This window comes from Rhinolophus ferrumequinum, chromosome 3, assembly GCF_004115265.2.
Source record: "Rhinolophus ferrumequinum isolate MPI-CBG mRhiFer1 chromosome 3, mRhiFer1_v1.p, whole genome shotgun sequence".
In the NCBI taxonomy this organism is placed as follows: Eukaryota; Metazoa; Chordata; class Mammalia; order Chiroptera; family Rhinolophidae; genus Rhinolophus; species Rhinolophus ferrumequinum.
The window spans coordinates 82,650,260-82,670,746 of NC_046286.1; the positions used below are offsets into that span (position 1 = coordinate 82,650,260).

The 20,487-nt window shown below is 37.1% G+C and overlaps 1 protein-coding gene across 8 annotated transcripts in view; it reads right to left on the reverse strand.

The window, feature by feature from the left end:
* The window catches only part of MAP7 (microtubule associated protein 7), a 153,552-nt gene that overhangs the window by 24,355 nt on the left and 108,710 nt on the right, over nt 1–20,487 (reverse strand). For 6 of the 8 annotated variants that reach the window (XM_033103500.1, XM_033103497.1, XM_033103503.1 and 3 more), the window contains 4 exons: nt 14,571–14,734; nt 13,435–13,552; nt 9,765–9,875; nt 4,219–4,332 (listed from right to left, as the gene is read on the reverse strand). In XM_033103500.1, the coding sequence (XP_032959391.1) occupies nt 4,219–4,332; nt 9,765–9,875; nt 13,435–13,552; nt 14,571–14,734 (507 nt within the window). The remainder of the gene's footprint in view (nt 1–4,218; nt 4,333–9,764; nt 9,876–13,434; nt 13,553–14,570; nt 14,735–20,487) is intronic. The other 2 variants (XM_033103501.1, XM_033103502.1) reach the window with 1 other exon arrangement.

A 20,487-nucleotide genomic window follows, 5' to 3' on the forward strand; every position in this document is an offset into this window, starting at 1 on the left:
ACAACCAAGTCTTAGTAGTTGTTAAGTCTTCTTACAAGGATAACTAATAATTTCCAGAAAAAATTTTTTGTAAATGTTTTATCTATCCAAAGGCAAATCAAATGCATGCTCTGGGTTTCCCCAAAAGCCAAGGCATTTGATGATTTATAACAAGCAGCAGTAGAACATATAGAGACAGAGGATGTCATCATTTAAAACAGTGAATAGAACACACATATGTTAGAATGGCCAAAAATAAAGTTGAATCATGAATAGCTTTTACAGTTTTACTCAAGATGGAATATTTTTTTGAAAAACAACCAAGTTTCTAACCATTCACCTTCAAAGAAACACTGTCATTAATCAAATGATTCTAAGCAACAGTGGGTTGAAAGACATTCATATAACACTACATAGATATCTAAAGTGTGGGTACTAGGCCCCAGGTTCATTTTTAGATCTTATCTATAAATCATGTTTCCATCAAAAATAAGACAATTCAACATGAGTACTGAGGCGAGTTGTATGTATTTGGACCATGTTATAAAATCGTTTTACCCAATCTCTAGCCATAGTAGCAACCCTTTAAAGAGACCATTATGTCAGCTGAATATAATAGTATTAATAAATTAAAAACTCAAAAGTTCACAGAACACATTCGGGATAATCTTAATTTCAGAATTAGAGCGAAAAAATATTCGTTTGGTTTAATCTGTATACCGAAAGTTGATCAGATTGCATCTTTATTTACATGCTCTCTTCCATCAAATGTCTGGCAGCAGCTTCTGGTTATCACTAAAGGGTAAATGCAGTGAACAGACTGGAAACTGCATTCTCTTTCCCCAATCATCTGAAAACAGAACTCTGTATCTTCAGGATAAACTAAAATACTTCATATTCCCTCATTTCTCCTGAAAAGAATATGTGTGTCGTACTAGGGAATTTACATAAAGCTTTGTTTTAGACCTTGATGATGGAGGAAGATTCCTATGTGTTGAGAGAAATGAGGACCTTCTGTCATTTGGCTTGTTGTGATCACAGGAGAAATAATTTGAAAATAACCTTTCCTCAAGTACCATAGCAAAGTCGTATTTGCATTTCCCAGACAAGGAAAGAGTTCATTAATGCAAAACTCTTCCAAGCCAATCAGATACATTTGAAGAATAACATCCTGGCACAAGGCACTTCGGTGGGATTAATGACCAGGAGAGGCACACACTGCCCAGGGCACAGCCAGAGGCCGTTAACCTTGCTGGAGGATCGAGAAACTCTAGACAACAGCCTGCTTTGAGGCCATGGGTCTGACACTGAAAAAGGAATGAAATATGATTTCTTTTTCCTCTAGTGGAAAACAGTAATTTCAAGGTATATCTATAGAGCATATCCAAAACTATTCTGGATATAAGCCAATCTCATTATGCCTCTGGTTCATTCTTTATTATGGTGCTGAGGTACTATCAATCAAAGGATGAAAATATCTTAAACCTATCTAGTGTAGTCTTTACAAAAATCCTCAAATTTCATTGTTCAAGGAACATTGCCAGGCTAAACCAAACATTAAAAATTCCTTCTAAAGATATTGCACTTCATAAGATTCATTGTTTTTCTGAAGAGCAACTACTGAAAAACCTGAAACCTTTAAATTGATTATTCTAATAATCTTGCCCTTCTGAAAAAAAAGTGAAAGCAATATAGAGTTGTTTTATTTTTTTCCCCAGAGTGTCCTCCATATCCCAAAGTAGTTTTATGAAACATGAAAATTCTTTTATGGAAATGGCTTTGAGGAAGTCTTCCACAATATCTGTATTTCTTCCTACTCTTGGTAGCAAGTGTGCATTAATTCAAATCATTCAAAATTTTCTATATGAGATAATGGGTGAAGAGAAAAGATAATGCAGTTCAAGTAGTTGGAGTGTAACAAAGAATAAAAAAAATACATAATAAAATAACATGAATAACATTTATTGAGTACCTATATGTGCAGGCACTATTCTAAGCATTTTACATGTAATAACTTATTTAATCCTGAGCTCTAATAATCACATGTATTTTAAAACATGGGTATGGAAAAGTCAACCCAAAGCAGTAGCCATAAATAAAAGGCATGAGACTATGATTTCCGATTCTCAGCTGCCCTTACTGCTTGTTCTGGGAGTTTGCAATCACCCAACAGCTTAGGGGTAAGGATGACTGTTTTAATCTGCTACTGTAACCCTAGCTCTGGACGTAGGTACTCCTCTTGCCAATGGCAATTGGATATAAGATGAACTCAAGGGACAATGCTAAAGTGAGAAGAAAGAATAATTAACGATAGATGGAAAAAGAAGTGATGGAAAAGTGTTTTTGACAAAATAAATGTAAGCGATGTTTACATATATAATTTCAAATGGAAAAAATTTAAAATCCAACAGTTTGGGTTCATTAAACCTAAGCTGTATCAATGAAATAATAGTTAACAATGATCTAAGGCACATATTAATAAAACAGGCAACTCAAGAAAATGCCATGTATTGCCTCACGCTAAAGTAAATTACATAAATGTATCAATTTGTGAAGAGGCGAATGGAAAAGTTGCAAAGTAAAGAAGAGCCAATTAGCAGAAAAAAGCACCTGACTGAGCATAATAATGAAGAAAGGTGGCAAGATGGGAAGCAGGATGAGTGGAAAATGAGGAAATGGTGTTGGAAAAGACTAGAGGAAGAATGAAAGAATTGACAAAAGTTAGTGATGACAGAAATAGCAAAGACAGACAACTTTCTAGCTGTGAGGCAGTCCTTTAGCATGAAAACATACAGTGTGGAGATTCATAAGCATGATAGCTATATACTACTATTTTGATCCTATGAAATAAAACTGAAAAGCAGTTTTAAAGGTTCATCAATTAGCTGGACATAAAGAAAAACTTCTGTGACTTGTACAAAAGTACGCCACTCATAGGCATAAAAAATAAACTGTCTTGAAATAAGCTGTACTTTTTTTCCTCCAGAAAAATCTAATGCAACATGACAGCTGACAAGAGAGTTACTTTACAGAAAACACATAACATTGTGGTCCAGCTAGTTGAATGCACAGTTGTAGACACAGCATCACACAGGGTGCCAAGGATGGAAGGTAACGACGTTTGAGATCCAGTCCACTGATTTTCTAAGTGGCTTTAGTGTAAGTCACTTTTTGTCACTGCACTTGGTTTCCACAGGCAGCTTGTGGGAATGCCTGCGCTTGCTTTGATTGCCTTCCAGGGGTGCTATGAGAATTAGTGTTGATATCAGCTCCTTGGGCACCATAGATAAAAGACATCATAAAATCACCAGGAATTATTATTTGTAAAGAGGGCTAACGAGCATGAAGAGGCTTGCAAAAGCAAAGTGGTTTTTAAAGGGATCTTCATGAAGAGGCTATGCAATTTCCTAAATGCCAAATGAGGACTGGTAGACTGGTTATACAGATATAACAGTGTGCCCAAAGGTATTTGGGAAAATCCAAATCAACTCACCATGAGACAGACATTGCCAAGAGCCTAATATGTATCTTTCTTTCCAAGTAGATGTAGGCGCTACACTAACTTCTCATTAAATTAATTGGCTCATTTAGGCACGTTTTGTACTTCAAAATGTAGAGGAGTTATAACTAATTATAATAACCAGTATTTGGCATATTTTACGTATTGTCAAAGTATGTAACAAATAGCAACACCATAATTAGCCTTCTCCACAAGTCTTACTTAGAGTTTTGGGAGGAGCTCTTCCTAGATTACACATAAAAGACTGGCACAGGGAGGACAAGTACTGCGCCAACAGCCACAGCATCAAACTCCACACGTAAATGGGCTTGTGCTTTGATTTATTCCCAAGTCCGCATATTAGTGTATTAAATTATTTCTACCTCTGGTCATCTGCTTAGATGCAGGGGCAGAAAGAAAGGCAGGGAAGGGATAGGTTTTCCTGGTAATATTATGAACAGACAGAAGCATCTGAAACCTCTGATCACAGGGAGGGGCATCCTTTCGACTGCCTGGCATCTGGTGTCCAGATAAGATGCTACGACATACGCTCAGAAGAAACAATGCGAGGGGCATGAAACCAACACCCACAGCCACATTTCCAAAGCCATTCCACCCGGAGGAGAGAGAAGCACACACTGGGAACAACAGAGATGTGGTTAGATGAATACTGGAGGCTCAGATGTGCTTCAAAAGGAAGACTTTACCTCTCCAGGAAAGTTGCACCTTGACAAATTTACCTGTGTCTCCAGACAAGGCAGCTGTGCTTTTACTTCTGGCCAGGAACGAATGTGTGGGCGTCAGTAGTCTGTTAACAATGCTGCTCTCCCATGGGCTGAGCTGCAGGCGGCGAGCTAAACGTCACCACATAAGCAAGATGTTAGCAATCATTCTTTCCAGGGGCAAGAGGGCGCAGAGCATCACACCTATCACTTCCATATGCCGGGCCTTCGAGAGAGACCAGGCTTTCCAAGGAGGACAGCTGGTGAAGACTCAGGGCAACAAGAACTCTGCTCAAAAGAGCAGCTATTCTGTAGTGTTGCCTTTCTTCAAATGTTAAGTTTGTAGCAGGCTCTATATCCGTTTTATAGACGCAGAGTTTTCTAACCACCCTCCTTTAGTAATCAACAGGTAACAGTACAGAAATGTGGTTTCAACCATAGGTTTGGCATGTATTGCTGACTCCACCTGTACCTATCTGCTCTCGTCAGGACGGGCAGCGGACTGATGGCACACACCTCAGCCAAAGGGTTTCCTAAGCAATAATCAACTCTAACAGAGGCTATGGCGGCTTAATGCAAGTCTAGATTTATATATAAATAAAGACAGAAAGGGTCTCCATTAAATTTTGCTCGTCTCCATGAATTGCTACTGGGGCAACTGGGGAAATTAGATATAACACAAGAGGACTCATGAAAGGTTCCGTATAAAATTTCCTTTTGACTTGTCCGTTCAGCTAGCCAGGTTTTTTCAAGTCTCTGTTCGGCAATAACATAAAAATTTTGGTGGAGGATAAGGGTAAAACTGACGTAAGGTAAAATTAAACAGAAAAGCCAAAAATCCAGTATGAACATGATATTGGAGATTAGTAGTGAATGAGTGAGGAATCTGGAAAATAAATTTAAAATAATGCAATAGTGTAAGGTCCCACATTATATTGGGATTTGGCAAGTTCATTATTAGAAAATGCACGCCAATTATAAATTATTTCGCTTAACTGGTTAGCTTCTGGTGATGGCCCTTGAAAATATATAGAAGATACTTTCCAAAAATACCAGCAAAGAAGCTTACAAAATCCTACAACTATCATTAATGCAAAGTGGTCATATATCTCTATTTTCGAACACACTTTCAAGTCACTTATAAAAGTCTTTAAAACTGTCTAAACCTGACAAGGCCACTCTGATCTGCACCACAACAGCAGCTGCAAATCCCTTTACCTCTGAAGCAATTGTTCTTATAACAATCTTATACACCTTGTATTTTAAAATGATATTGAAATTCTAGGAAATTAGTTTTAGTTATTAGGAGCCCTCTCGTTTTAAGTGTTGTTATAGAAAATATTTGCTCCTATTTGGAAGCGGTACCAATCTCCAGTAAGAACCTTAATTATCTGACTTTATTTTAAAAGAGTGGCTATTCTGATCAAGGCTCTGGTGAACTTAAGAATTAGTGAATTGTTCACTAGATTTTCTGTTTATTAGCAGGGTCTTCATGGTTAAATTAAATCTTATCAGACAGAAAGATATTAATAAACAGATCTGTTATAAAAACTAATGTAATAGTTACACAGGTAGTAGCGCATACAATGGGAAAAGTGCTCATTATAAACTAGACTAGTAGTGGATGTGTATGTTTGTGTCAGCAATGGAATATAATGTAACCTAAATCAGAGTACATTCACAGAATAAGATCAATGGGGATCAGGATTAAGTGAAAATCTTCAACAGAACTATATTTTTAGTAGATGAGAAAGGGAAGAAGAGATGAATGTTTCCTTTCTTAGATAAATTCTGTAGGCTGACTGGCTTAGAACTGCAGAGATGGTTTATCATTGAAAAGACATGTCTTTTCCTCACCCCCTTGATTAAGAAGCTCAATTACTCTATTCCTGTGAATCTTCAAGCATCAACCAAAGAATTTGCCTTAAATGAAGATCATTAAAAACCCTCTTTGAGTTGTGTTTAAAGCAAATCCAAAGACAGTTGTTTTATAGCTCCGACATGGAAAGATTATGCTAAGAGAAACACGTTTTCATGTTTACCACATTCATAAGTAATCCCTAAACATGAGAGAGACAGATCTCTCCCAAAAGAGAACTTTTCATTGAGGGTTAGGACAGGAGAGTAAGTTTATTGGTTTCTTTTTTTCCAGCTAGAGGAGCCAGATTTTAAGACAATAAGCTCCTGACGGAAGAGATATTAATTCTCACGAAATAGCTCTAAAGTATCGATCCTACTGTGTGTCCCCGAAAATAAGACCCAGCCGGACAATCAGCTCTAATGCGCCTTTTGGAGCAAAAATTAATATAAGACCCGGTCTTATATAATGTCTTACAGTAAAATAAGACTGGGTCTTATACTAATTTTTCATTAGAGCTGATTGTCCGGCTAAGTCTAATTTTCAGGGAAACATGGTATCTAAGCACTTAAAAATGAGATGTTGACAAATTGCCATAACAGACCACCCAGACCAGGGGAGGCAAACAAACATGACAGATATTTGTACTATCACGCTCCTGCACAAGCAGGGAGCCACTATTCAGTTCCGACGATGAGTGCCATGCAGAAACCAGGCAAGTGTTGCCAAGTCCTGATTTTTCATTAGAAGTAGGAAATCTAAATGGCATATGAGATCTTGCATTTTTAAAATGAGGGCGGTTAATTCAAATCAAAACAAGAACAAAAACCCCTGCTCAGCTCACATGGAACACGCCAGTGGGCAGAACCTACTACCACTCCCTGTAGTAGGTTCTAGGAAAAAATTTATGGACTAATATCAAGCAAAGAGTAGGCAACTTCATTCTTACGTTTTTCAAACTACTTATTCTTTGTCTTTGAGAAGAAAACTGCTTAAGCAGGTAGGTTAATAAGAAACACACATTTTTAATGCAAAAATTTCTAATGGCAATGTTCTCTCTATTGCAGCAATTACAGAAATCTTTAGTGATCAGAGGTTTTCTTTTAACTCAGGTTATTTTATCAGTCTATGTGACACTACATTCATGTGTGATAATCAAAATATTTAAAAACTGGTAGGGCCTGGGCACAGAGCCAGCGGAGACTGGTCATTAGCTCTGGAGGGCTTGGGGAAGCACAGCTTGGGGACGTGGATATTTCTCAGCTAGTATGAAAATATTTCAGTATTTTTTGATAACCAAAAGTGCATTTCAGTGAAATGTCAATTTTGATAGTTTCAGAGCCTCAATTTTATTATCAGTTTTAAGGCTTGTACTATTGGCCTGAAGTAGCTCAAACAATCTAGCAATGGTGTAATACCCTCCAAGAGATTTGTCTGCAAATGCCTCTAATTTAATAACTCGATAAGAATGCTTTCTAATTTGATAAAAGCATAACCAACTGTAAAAAAACAGCAGAAAAGAAAATAAACTAAGTTACTTAAATGTCTAAAATAGAGAAGTGCAAATTCAGAAGAAATTTTGTTATCATTAGAAGGCCTAGCCCTCTCACTGTCCTTCTGAGGGTTTCGCTTAACTCCAAAAAATTTGCTTCCAGGACCATATGGGAGCCCCTGGATGAACTGAATCTTCCTTCCAGGCCAGGCTTGCCTGTAAGTTCCAGGAACTGGTTCACAGTTCCTCTGATACAGGGCAAGAGGAGCAGGACTCCAAATTTAGTGCTCTTCCTCCTAATCTATTAGTCCAGCGTAGTATTCAATTTTATAGGCCTGACCATGATTCAAAGAGCAGTTTCCTGACCTCAGCTATGGATTGGTTATTGAACTTCCCTTAACCTCACCAAAGGAAGAATGCATGGAGTCAGAGTAGATCTAAGGAAGGACATCCATGAAGATAAAACCTGAAGATGCAGTGTAGCAACAACACGGGTTAGGAACTGATGGTCTTTGTCCTCCTCCCTCTTCTCCTATGGTCTACTCCCTCTTCTGCTGTGGAATATCAAGTTGGGCCCTTCACTTCTTAGAGACTCTTACTCCAACGACAGTAGATGAGCAACCCAACAAATTTTCCTAGTTCTAAGAACCTATTTAAGAATATCCAGTCAGATACTATCATGCAGAATCTAAAAAACCTCTTATTTCTAGTTGACACAGCATCATCCATCATTCCACAGAAGCACGGGTAGGATGTTATCTGGTTTATTGCCCATTTCCACACTCCCAACCTTACAGCAATTTCAGCTGTGGGACTTTAGGAGGCACTAAGCAAGGTTTAATTTTAATTAAAAGTACTTTAAAATCCCAATTGTAGTTTGCCTTAGATCCAGGTTCACAAAAGTATGAAATTAAAGTGCTGAGTAAGTGACCCGTTTCAGAGGTGAATAGATAACTGTGAGAATAGCATTCCCATGTTATACTTTATGTTATATTAGGAGGATGGGTTTGAAAAGAAAGGCTACTTATGAAAGGAATTTTAATTCATAATATTTTTCTCGGACATATAAAAGGCCCCAAATTTGACTACATGTCTAATATTGATTTAGGCAAATTAGGTGTAGAAAAAAGGAGTGGTTTAAGTTAAAAGGCAAAGATAGGAAGTTTTTCAAACATTTACTGCTTTAAGAGATTAGTTATAAAACAGCATCAACACATATAATATTGTACATTACAATGACACCATAACTTTTATACAATATAAAATATACAAATACACATACACACAGAGACATGCACACATTACACTTTTCCAAGACTATAAACACTGAGCCTTTCCCAGTTTCTTAATAAAGCACTTAAAGTAACCACAACTTGTTACTTTTAAAGAGTATACATTTTTATATTGCACAATAATTTTTTGCTGTTGTTTTTTAATTTAAAATCACTTTAGTTATGTAAAACAAGTAGCTTATCTTAAAAGCTTCGTTTTTCCTACCAGGATATATAAATATATAAAATAAAATATTCATTTTATAAATAACAACATTCATGTACTGTAAATCCATGGGATGAATAAAACTCAAAATTTAAATGAAATGTTAAGTGGAAGACTATGATTCTTAAAAGTTTTAGGTTTAAACTGATGATATTCTTGAAGTTAGGCCAAACCCCTTAAGAGTAAATGAATAGAAACCAAAAAACCAAACACACACACGCACAAGAAATGCAGTAAGAAAGGTTTGGTTAAATGGGAAATAAGTTAGCAAAATGAAATCTACCAACATGAATCAATTAAAACGTTTGTTTTTTTTTTTTTTTTAGAACGCCAAAGCCTGGAATTCCCAACGTACAGATGAAAAAGTCAAAGACAATGTGATTGAAGTAAAATAAATGTTCATAATAGATCATTTGCATGTTGGTGGATAAGTGGGTGATTTCTGGAGCTGTAAACTCATTTACTAAAGAGTTGAGAGAAGCACCGCTTTCATCACTGCTAAATGCAACCATTCAGCCAAGTTCTAAAATGAGAAATGTTCTTGTCGCAAGGAAAATGCTGCTCAGCCGTTTACTGCTTTTTTACTTTGAAGTTTTTTTCTTCCTATTTAAGAAACGTAGGGAAAGCAACTTCAGATGCTTATTTTTATCTGTAAACATCCAGGAAAAAAAGCATTAAGTAAATAAAAGAACACTTTTGTTTTCCTTTTGACTGTACCTCTATCTGGAGAATTTAGTAAAGTTGCAGATGAAGAGGAGAGCCGCTTGCTAATGACGGGATCAACATGTTTCGAAAGATTCATGGTGGAAACTGACCGCCTGTCTGGATCTAAAACAAATGGAGATAATGCTAATTGACAGCCAGCATGCAGGATTGCAGTTTCCTAGTTCGCTGATGGAAGGAAAAACTAGGATTGGATGCTTTCAGCTCTATGACCAGATCTTTCAGAACAGCACAGTTTTCTAAGTGGACATTTTAAAGGTAACTTAAAGGCTGGAAATGAAATTCATTTTTCTTATAGGATAAAACAAACATTCAGCTCACCGGGTTGTCAGCCAGAGACATTCAAGCATATTGTTACAATGCAACAAATGGATGAAGGAGGGCAACTGAAATGATGGAGGCAGACTGTGAAGCAGAGAGAGGACCAGAAAGGTGAGTGCCTTTACCATTGCCCAAAGTAGGGACAATGGGGTAGTAACAGTGCTGCTAAAACAGAATGCAAACACTAAAAGAAGAACACTAGGTTCTTCGTGTTTGCAGATACATTTGCTTATAGAGTCATTTTACCCAGGGCATTCAAGTTCATTACAGAAAAACAGATTCGCAGGAAAGAAAGAAAAGGAAACACTGTAGGTGTGGGAAGGTTGACCACTACAGCGTTTCTTTTTTAAAAATCTACGGATCACCACACCTCTGTGCTTCTAACAGAGTTTATTGTAGTTCATAAGTGTAGTAACAGCCCATAAACTTGCCCAACAAAACTGACAGCAATATTTAAAAAAATCAGAATTCTTTCTCCTTAAATTTATTAACAATACTGTTCATCCTGCAGTTGAGTAATTTTAGAGTAATTTTTCAAGTTCAAGTCAGGAGAGACATAGCAGCCATTTGACATTTAAAAGGCAAAAATCAGCTCTGTTAGTTTGCTGTCTGAACAACAGAACCAAGTTGTAAGGATACTCACATTAGCATAAATCATGTTCCCTGAATACAACTGCATAAACGTCAAAAAATCTCATTATATTTATCTAGGAGGCAGGTAGATGTTCTGACCTATAATAGCCAAAATTAAAAGGGCTTTGCTGTATTTTGTTTTATTTTCTATTGCTCACTTCTTTTAAAAACAAACCAAAATGTTCCTTGTGGGAGAGGAGAGGCCTTCAAAACCCAGTTCCTATCGGTCTAACCAACCCTGGTAGGTAAAAATTTTGTAATAATCTTTCTCCCACAGAATAACCATTTCTGACCATTATTTACAGTGTACAGGGATACGCAACATCTTACACCAACATCAGATGTTCCTATCTTCTACTGAAAATTATTTTATGGTTGAAGCAATTATTTAAAAAAAAAATCATTTCTGTGACTCAAAGTTATACTTAATTAATGGGCCGTCAGGGCAATCCTAACATAAGAAATGATTTAAGGTAAAATATCAAACGGAATATCTTGATGAAACGTGAGGTTCAAGGGCATAACGAAGGATAAGGAAAGTCATTTCTGGGTGATTTTACAGCAATACATTTCCTGATATTGCTTTATATGTGAAGCTCTAGTTGGGGGTAAATTGTGTCTACATGCAGGCCTATCCTGCACGGTTAAAATTATGGAGGTATAACATGTATTTATTGTATTACTCAATACCTAATAAGACAATTTAAAATAATTTCTTTTCTCACAGAACAAAACAAATTCACAAAAGGATTTCTGAAGAACTGGTTTAAAAAGGACACAGTTGTACAAATCAGGGCTAGCTGATGTGTGAGCAGTCAAAGACTGTGATTTAATCTGTATTAAATTTAATTTCTAGGATCTGTTTGTTGGTCAGCACACACTGACTGAGTGCCCATCATGAGTCAGGCATTGTTGTACAGCAAGGTATTCAAAATGAGTAAGACCTGATCTCTGTTTTCAAGGTCACAGCAGATCATGTTGACCTTTGAGAATTCTGGCAAATTCCCATTATTTCCAAATGTCTCTGTTCTAGTATAGCAGCAATTTTCTTTAATTCATAGCCCTTATAAACATGTATTTTACCCAAAGGCCTACAAATACAACACTAGCTTCTCTTGCTTTGAATGGCAGTGATAAAGGTCATATATTCAACTCTGAGTGTGGAAGAAAATAATTAAAGCTAAGTAATTTTATTTCCCCTTAAAAATATTTGAAAATCTGTAACAGAATATACTCCTGACATATTATGTGTAAAACATGAAGCCAAGTAAAAGAAAACTCAGTAAGGTTATAAAAATATATATCATGCCAGCTTTTCTTCATGGAAAATGTATGTAAAACTATCCCTAGAATGAAATATCATACATAAATGAGCCTTATGATCACAGGGTTGATATGTGCCCCAACGAATACCTCTGGTTGTGGAGAGCCAACAAAAAAAGGGGTTTCAATTTTGGCTTACTGCCCTAGGAAAGTAAGTTGTGGTAACATGATTATAGATTTTTTTAAATGAAGGAGTTATGAAAGACACACTGTATGTTAAAAACGAAAGAGAAAAGAGCAAACAAATAAAAATCCATATTTAGATTAAAACAAAAGTGGCAACAGCAGTATTGAGTGGGGGTGGGGAGGGGAATAAACTGGATGTACTTTGATCCCAGGTAATTTATTAGCTAAAATATATTTTTTTAAAGTTTCATCTAAAGTGATCATTTAAGGAGAAAATAAACACTGCACATATAATTATTTCAACACCTTTAAGTCATCTGAGTATATTACCACACTTAAGAAACACTGTGCTATATCCCAGATCTAGGTCTATGCAACAGGATATTAAGCAAGCATTCTGACTAGGGTGGTGATGGATCAGCTATTGATGAACTCTGGCCCTAGGTCTGAGGTGTTAGCTACAGGCCAGGCAATCAGCAACCACAGGGAGGTCTGTACCCGATTTTCTAGCACCACCAAAAGTTGTGAAGTGGTGGTCCACGCCTGCTAAATCGAGAAAGGTGAATGATGACTCAACAAAACCACCTGGGGACAGAATGTAAGATAATGATTTTTCAACGTAAATTAAAAAAAAAAAAAAAATTATTAGACTCACACAAATAAAAAAGAACTGACACACTATATAAAATTCAAGGTGTATTGAATTTACAGTACAAAAATAAAGCCTTTCACTAATTTCAAGTTTTAGTATTTTATGTCCATTTAAGAACAAGGGAACAGCTTAGACATCTATTTCTAGCTTCAGAAACCTGTACTTCCTCTTAGCGAGAATTAATGTTGCATATACTTTAGGGTCAGAATACATAAGCTCATAGTATTGATTTTGATGAAAATTACTATGATTCTTCTAGAGTAAAAGATAGAACTGGTTAACTTATTTTATAATCCTGAAACCCTATGCAAATTAATTAAAATAATATAGAGTTGAAACTAGCATGTATATTTGGAAACCTTGCATAGATTTCTCTCTTCAATAATTTTAGTAACAAATGAGAAAAGCAGCCTGTGTTAAGGAAGAGAACCTTATTTTCTTACCTCCATCACCCTCTTATCCTCAAACAATAGAAGCATCATTTAATTGTAGTTTAATTATTTCAGCAGGGTTTTTGTTTTGCAAACACAAACTCAGAAGAAAGAAGCAACTGCACTTTTACTGTCCAGGAAAAAAAACACAGTGATTTGGAAAGTGGTCACTGCTTACCTGTATTGTGGACACTGGGGCTCCCGTGGAGAGTGCCTCCCCAAGACCACCGGTTATGCTTCTGCTTTGGCTTCTGGCTCCTTTCCATCGTACGTCGTACAACAGCTTCATGGCGTTCCTGAAATGAAACAGAGGAGCCGATAATTACATTAAACCTGGTTGGTTGATGCTTCTTTTTTTTTTTTTTTTTTAACTTTTTAAAAAAATTTATTTTAAGTGTGTTTTTTCAGGACCCATCAGCTCCAAGTCAAGTAGTTGTTTCAATCTAGTTGTGGAGGGCGCAGCTCACAGTGGCCCATGTGGGGATCGAACTGGCAACCTTGTTGTTACGAGCAACACGTTCTAACTACCTGAGCTAAATGGCCGCCCCTTGATGCTTCTTTAACTTAAGGAAAAATGGAGTAAGAGGTAATACTTAATTTGACCTCAGTACTCCTCATCTATTTCCTATCTGTACACCTTATTTGAAGGTGAGAATATCATCCTGGGAGGCTTATTGAAATCATCTGGTCTCAGTTGATAAAGCCCTTGTTATACAGTAGGTGCCTAGAGAAATAACCCTTATTACTACTGGCAATGTGATGCTTTTATCAACTCACATAAGCATGGCGGTGCAGGTCTTAGTTTACACCGATGCTAAACGCAGGTGGTACCACATCCCAAAAATGGCATTTAGAATCTGAGGATGTGGGTAATCCCGACCCCACAATTTACTGAGTTGTATGACCTTGTATGGAGGTCCATTTGGAGTCTAAATTTCCATTTTTGCCAAGATTCGAGGGTTGAATAAGGGATTAAATGAGACAATCTAGGTGAAAATGTTTGTTAACGATGAAGCCCTACAGAAATCCACTTACTTGCAGTAAGGTCTTGATACTTCAGTATAGATGAACTGATCATAAATAAGTTAGAAGCCTAGACCAGAGAAATGGCCTTTGAAAGTTTCTGTGGCAACAATAATAACAATCACACCATTCTTTACCTGACTTCCTGGTCACGGTGACTACCTGTAAAGCTGTTCACTAGGAAACAATTTTGCCATGCACCTCAGCATCTTACTGGAAAGTTTCACAATAAGTTTGCTGCATTTCTGAAATAGACTAGCCTTCCATCTGTGCCGCAAAGTGGCAGCTTACTTTGTCCTCCTCTAGTCGCTGCCTTCGCTTTTCCTCCACAGCAGCCCTCCTCCGTTCTTCCTTCAGCCTCTGCTCTTCTAACTTCTTCTTCCGCTCTTCCAGGTGTTTCTCATAATGCTGCCTGGCTCGCTCTTCTTTTTCTAACCAGATTATTTCTCTTGCAGCTTTAGGAAGAAAAATGAGGCAAATCAAACACGGGCAGGTTCAAAACTTGAACAGTGAGGGCCCTATAAGTGGCCCACAATTCACAAATACAGATTCTTTGATTTTGTATTAACCAAGACGGGTCTTTGCTTTCTTCAAATTTTCAGGGAAAAGGTTCTACTGTTAATTTTCAGCATAATTTGATATGCTAACAATGAGGTTGAAGAAGATGCACTGAATTCGACTCCTTGGGAACCTTTACAGTCCTCTAATTGAATATATTATTACCATAGAATACTGCATATATATCACATGCTTTGCTCTCAATTCTGATACCAATAGGATGCCCTCAAAACCAATAATACCATCTGTTTCTCTTTTTTAAAAAAGAGAAATCCTCCAGACTGAAAGGCTGTGACTACATTTGTTTCAGCACAGCTTTGGTTCTCTGAAAGCATTCAAAGGATTTGGGATAAAATCCCAAAGACTGATAGTTGATGAAAGATATATTAAATGCCTCACAGGCCTATCACACCGAGTCAGTGAAGCAATGTGAGAGACGTAATATGCAGCTGATCTTATGTCTGAAGAGTTCATAATCTAGTTAGATAACACTTCATACCACAAGCCAAATGAAAACACACCAAGTCAAACAATTGTGTACAGGGATGAAATGCTTCTTCACATATATACGTTCCTTCCTCATTTTAGGGGAAAATATAGCCCCACAAAACTTTAATACAATGCTTCCTTGAGCTATGTTAACTAAACACGTCTTTAATATGAGTTATTAATAATTTAGGCAAGTGTCCAAACAAAATTTATAGCATAAACCTTGAGGACACTACATGACATATAAATTAAAATGTTTTTAATGACAAAATAAAAATTCAGAACATTTCAGTTTTCTCTGAATGTTTAATAGTAAATATTCTGCATTTCTGCTACCATTAAATCTTTCCAAAGCTTTTCATTTGAGAAGACAAATCTATGGAAAGGGATCCAAATTGATTTTACTTTTGTGGGAGGAGAAAACAAGGGCAAATTCAAGATGAGTTTGTCTTCTGAGATCAGTCAGGGTGACCTGATGTTGTCATACTGTCCTATGTAGAGATCACACCAATTTATACTCTCTCCAACGATATATGAAGGTCACAGGCAAAAAAAGAAACAGATCTGTACCTTAAAACCTGTGGACACGCAATATGGTACATCTATTTCTTAACACTTAGCTTTCAAACTACACAGTCTTTGACTTTTATACCCCATTTGGAGGAAAATTTCAGATTCTTTGAGGACATTTATGAATATAATACCTTCCTTTCTTGTAAGAGATCTAGAAGCTAACAAGATAAAATAAGAGATAAAGAATGTCTATAAAATATTAACAAAATATTTCAAAATGTGATACGGTAAAATTTATAAAATAAGAGTTAATCAATTCACTGATTAATTTTCCTTAAATAATGTTTTTCATCAATCTACTTTGTTGATCTTGAATACCTACGGCTATTTCCTCATTAAGTTCAAATTCCCCTGATTTCTAAAGTCTTACCTAATTTGGCCTTACTCTGCATTGCTCCCAGAATAGCCTCTCCGTTGTCGCAGTAGACCTGTGTCCTTACTACACCTTCCAAATTAACATGTGTCTCCCCCATCTTTGCTCCCGTTATTGCAAATTACTTAACCTCTCTCTATGCCTCACTTCTGTTAGGGTAAATTGTAGGTAACATTGGACCTTCCTCATAGGTTTACTGTGAGGATTAAAAGAATAATTTCACTTAACATGGGTAGAATAGCTCTCTGCACTTAGTAAACTTTCAATAAATAGTAGTTATGACTGCTGTCATTCTCATCATCATGATTTCAATTCAGAAAATTAAAGGTAGTTCTTGAAGTTGTGTTATAAATCTTAACAGGGCTAGACATTATTACAATTATAATTACTTTTACCCCAAATAATCTTGTAAAGGAAGAACATCTCTATCAAACCTTTTTGAGTGCCACTTCTGTTTTCTACCAGGAAGTAAAGATCTGATTGCAAAGCCTTCTTTAAACAACTGTCTTTTTAAAAGACAGAGAATACAGAGAAGAGAATAGGCAAACAACGGTGAAACAGGCAAACGATGGTGAAATAGGCAAACAATACTTTCGTATTATTGCAGAGTATACTGGTGAGTGCTAGGATTATTACCACGTACAGTTCATACAAACTTTTAAATTAAAGGATAACACATGAGATATTTCAATATTTTAATAAGAATTATAAGTTAATTTAGTGTAAGAGGTTTAGTTGTTTAAAATATTACCTAAAGATGACGGATAACATGAAAAGCTTATATCATTAAGAAATGAGACTTTTGAACACAAGAAAAAATCAACAATTGCTGTGGACTAAACTGTCTACCCCACCTCTACCCCCCATTCATAGGTTGAAGCCCTACTTCTCTGACTGTATTTGGAGAGAGAGCCTTTAATCACCGTTAAGTGAGGTCGTAAGGGTAGAGTCCTAATCCAATAAGATTACTGTCCTTGTAAAAAAAGACACCAGTGAGCTTTCTCCCCTTCTGTCTTCATGCTTAGATGCTCATATGAGAACAAAGCAGCCTTCTGCGAGCCAGGAAGAGCGCTCTCATCAGAAACTGAACCCTGTTGGAACCTTGATCTTGAACTTTCCGCCCCCAGAACTGTGAGAAAATAACTTACTGCTGTTTAAGCCTCTCAGCCTGTGGCATTTCTGAGCAGACTAAGACAACTCATTCGCTAACAACCATTGATTTCACAGAGGCAGTTCTATGAAGGAATAGCATCCTAAAAAAGGAACTGCGATGAATATCATTAATCTTTCCTCTTGTGAAGTTAAAAACTTCTGGACTCAAAATGAGATGAAAACCCACTGTAGCCTCTAAAATGCTGGACAATAACAGGTCAATCCCACCCCTGAGCTGCTGACATCAGGATTATATTTTAATGACATTGTATGTCAGTGCCACACAAAGGGGAGCTCCACTATCAATCTGGACTCCATTTAGAAACGCACAGTGACTCTTGTACTAAAAGAAATTTAAAACAAAAAGCAGGGCATTGTAGTGGATGGAGCACAGGCTCTGGCTTCACAGGAACCTGAGTCCGCCCCAGTCCTACCACTTACCACTTATGTGCCACTGAACAAGTGGTAACTTCTGTGGCCCTGTGCCCTCAGATTGCTAAGGCACCATCTTCCTGACAGAGTGGCTGGTGGGCTCACAGTAACATACAAAGCACTTAGCACAGTGCCATGTATATCATAGAGACTCAGTACATGTCAATAATTATAGTGAGTGGATGATTTTGACTTTCATTCTAATTCCTGTCCTGCTACAGACAGAATGCAGCTAACGGGAAGAACACAGGTAGGACAGAGAACTCAGACGGCGCTCTCTTGGGTTGGGCGGATTCCCTGTTCTAGTCACATCCAACAATCTAGGGCCCAGTCTGGTCCTTCTAATCAGGCTCACATCTGTGTGGGTGGAGTACAAATTTCACTACCATATGAAGGAAAGAAAAACGTGACACTCAGGGAATAGAGTATATTATCACTTAACCTCTGAAACATACACAACTGTTGTCTTAGTTTCATATTGAAATATGGAAGGATATGAATACGGTACTGGGAGCACTGGATAGCAGAATAGCCAGTAATATCATGAAGAGTCAGAAAATGACAAGTAATAATATCTGAGCTTGGGTGCTGATTCTGTCACTTATTCTGTGTGACCTCGGGAAAATTAGCTAACCTTTCTGACTTCTAAATTAGAGTGTGTGTACAATACTTCTAAATTAGTGTGTGTGTGAACTCCAGGAGCTTTTCCAATTAACTCCCTTGAGTCAATTTTTTGTTTCTATCTTTGAGGACATATGCAGGATTATAATTTGGTTTCTTTCTGTTTTGATTTTTATGTTAAAACTTTAATCTTTGTGCTTTATGTCAATAATTACTGATTACATTCAAATAAATTTTGTTTTCATGTTGCCATGAAAACACAGATTAACTATATGTACTAAATAATAATTCTAGGGAAAAAAAGGTAATCTAATGGCTTCACCAAGCTCATCAATCAACCCTAGGAAGAGGGCTGTGGAATGGACACATAAGAGCGTCTGTGTAGGAAGTACTAATTAATTTCATTTAATAGTCAAGATGTGGGAGTGAAAGTTAACCAGTAACAGTATAGAAAATTACAGTACAACTTCCACATTAATAAGGGAACTCATGGAACGCACACTACTTGTATCAAACCAACCCCTACATTCCCACAACACCAACCCTGCCCCTCCCATAAAAAGGGAGAAAACAAAGCTTTAAAAATAAGCTAAAACGAATAAAACCAAGCCTGTTAGTTAAGACTAAGACTTTTAGACCAATCCCAAACCCCAAACACCAAGTTATGTTTAAAAAAAACCTCAAAACCTAAAACAAAGTGTCAGATAAAGCACGAAATAGAGAATGAGCAAATAGCTATCAGGCAAATGAAAACAAAAATGTAATAAATGTGGGAATATTACTACCAGACGAAATGGAACTAAAGGTCAAATGAGGGGGAAAAAAAAAAAAAAGCAAAGGAGTTAAATAGCTCTCCCAAGATGGCATGGTCTAAAAGAAGTAGTTGCAATTTTAATTCAGCTCTGATGCCAAAGCCTGTACTCTTGGGTACTGTACAGTATTTCCTGCATATTCGCATCTGCCTGCCTCAAGTTTCCACTTGAATTTCCCAATCAGATCCATCACATAACCTTACTGATCCTTTGTATAATTGTCCTTACCTTGTACCGGAACCTGCTCTGTTTTCTACGTTCTGATAACAGATTAATGACCTTCAAACGGGCTACAAAGTTAGGCCCCTCAGGACGCGCCTCGATTTCTCCCTTATTGAATCTCTTATATCTCAATAAAGCAGTTGAAAAAATTCCTTCCTTATGGATGCTCCAAACTAACTCAACACACCCAAACAATTGACCCCATTATTTTTACATCAGAACTGTCTCTCAAATTCAGCCTTCCTCCCAATCTTTTTATTACTACTGTATTTAAGCCCTCATTCCTTTCTCACTTCTGATGTTTAGTCTTTCTCCTCTTAGGGTCCATCCTGCATACTGTTTGCAGAGTCATCTCTCAAAACCAAATCCAATCTCATAGTTCTGCTGGAAAACCTGTTATCTCACCCTTGTTCCCCTGTTCAACCACTTAGCTTGGCATATGATCATATACTGTTACACGCGGTACCCTGCGTAATCCAGTCCCCGCCTTGCTGTTTCCCACCTGCACGTGATCTTCCTTATGTTCCTGCCTTAATTCCAAATGCATAAAAGAAGCTGCGAAACTGTCATTCTCTGAAGCATCTGAGATCTTGCTCCCCCGCGTATGTCGTCAGTTTGGCTCAAATACACTCTTACAAAAATTCTCTTCAGGTTTGGACGATTCTTATGTAGACAGCCCAAAACACCTCTTCCCATCAGGAAAACTTAGACTATCTGTCAAGTCTCTTTCCTCTGCAGACCCCTCGAGAGCAAGGGTACTCCAACAGCTCCAATCAGATTTCCATCATCGTGCCTGTACTCCAGGTTGTTCATTCCTCTGCTTTTCCATGTTTGTGAATTCTGCCCCATATTCACAATGTCTAGCTTAGCGGATAGTTAAAATAAGTTTGATGAATAAATGAGTTAAACAGTTAAAGAACTGCTTGACTTCCAAGCCAAGTGACTTACATAGGGTCTCAATGTTAATTCAAAGGCT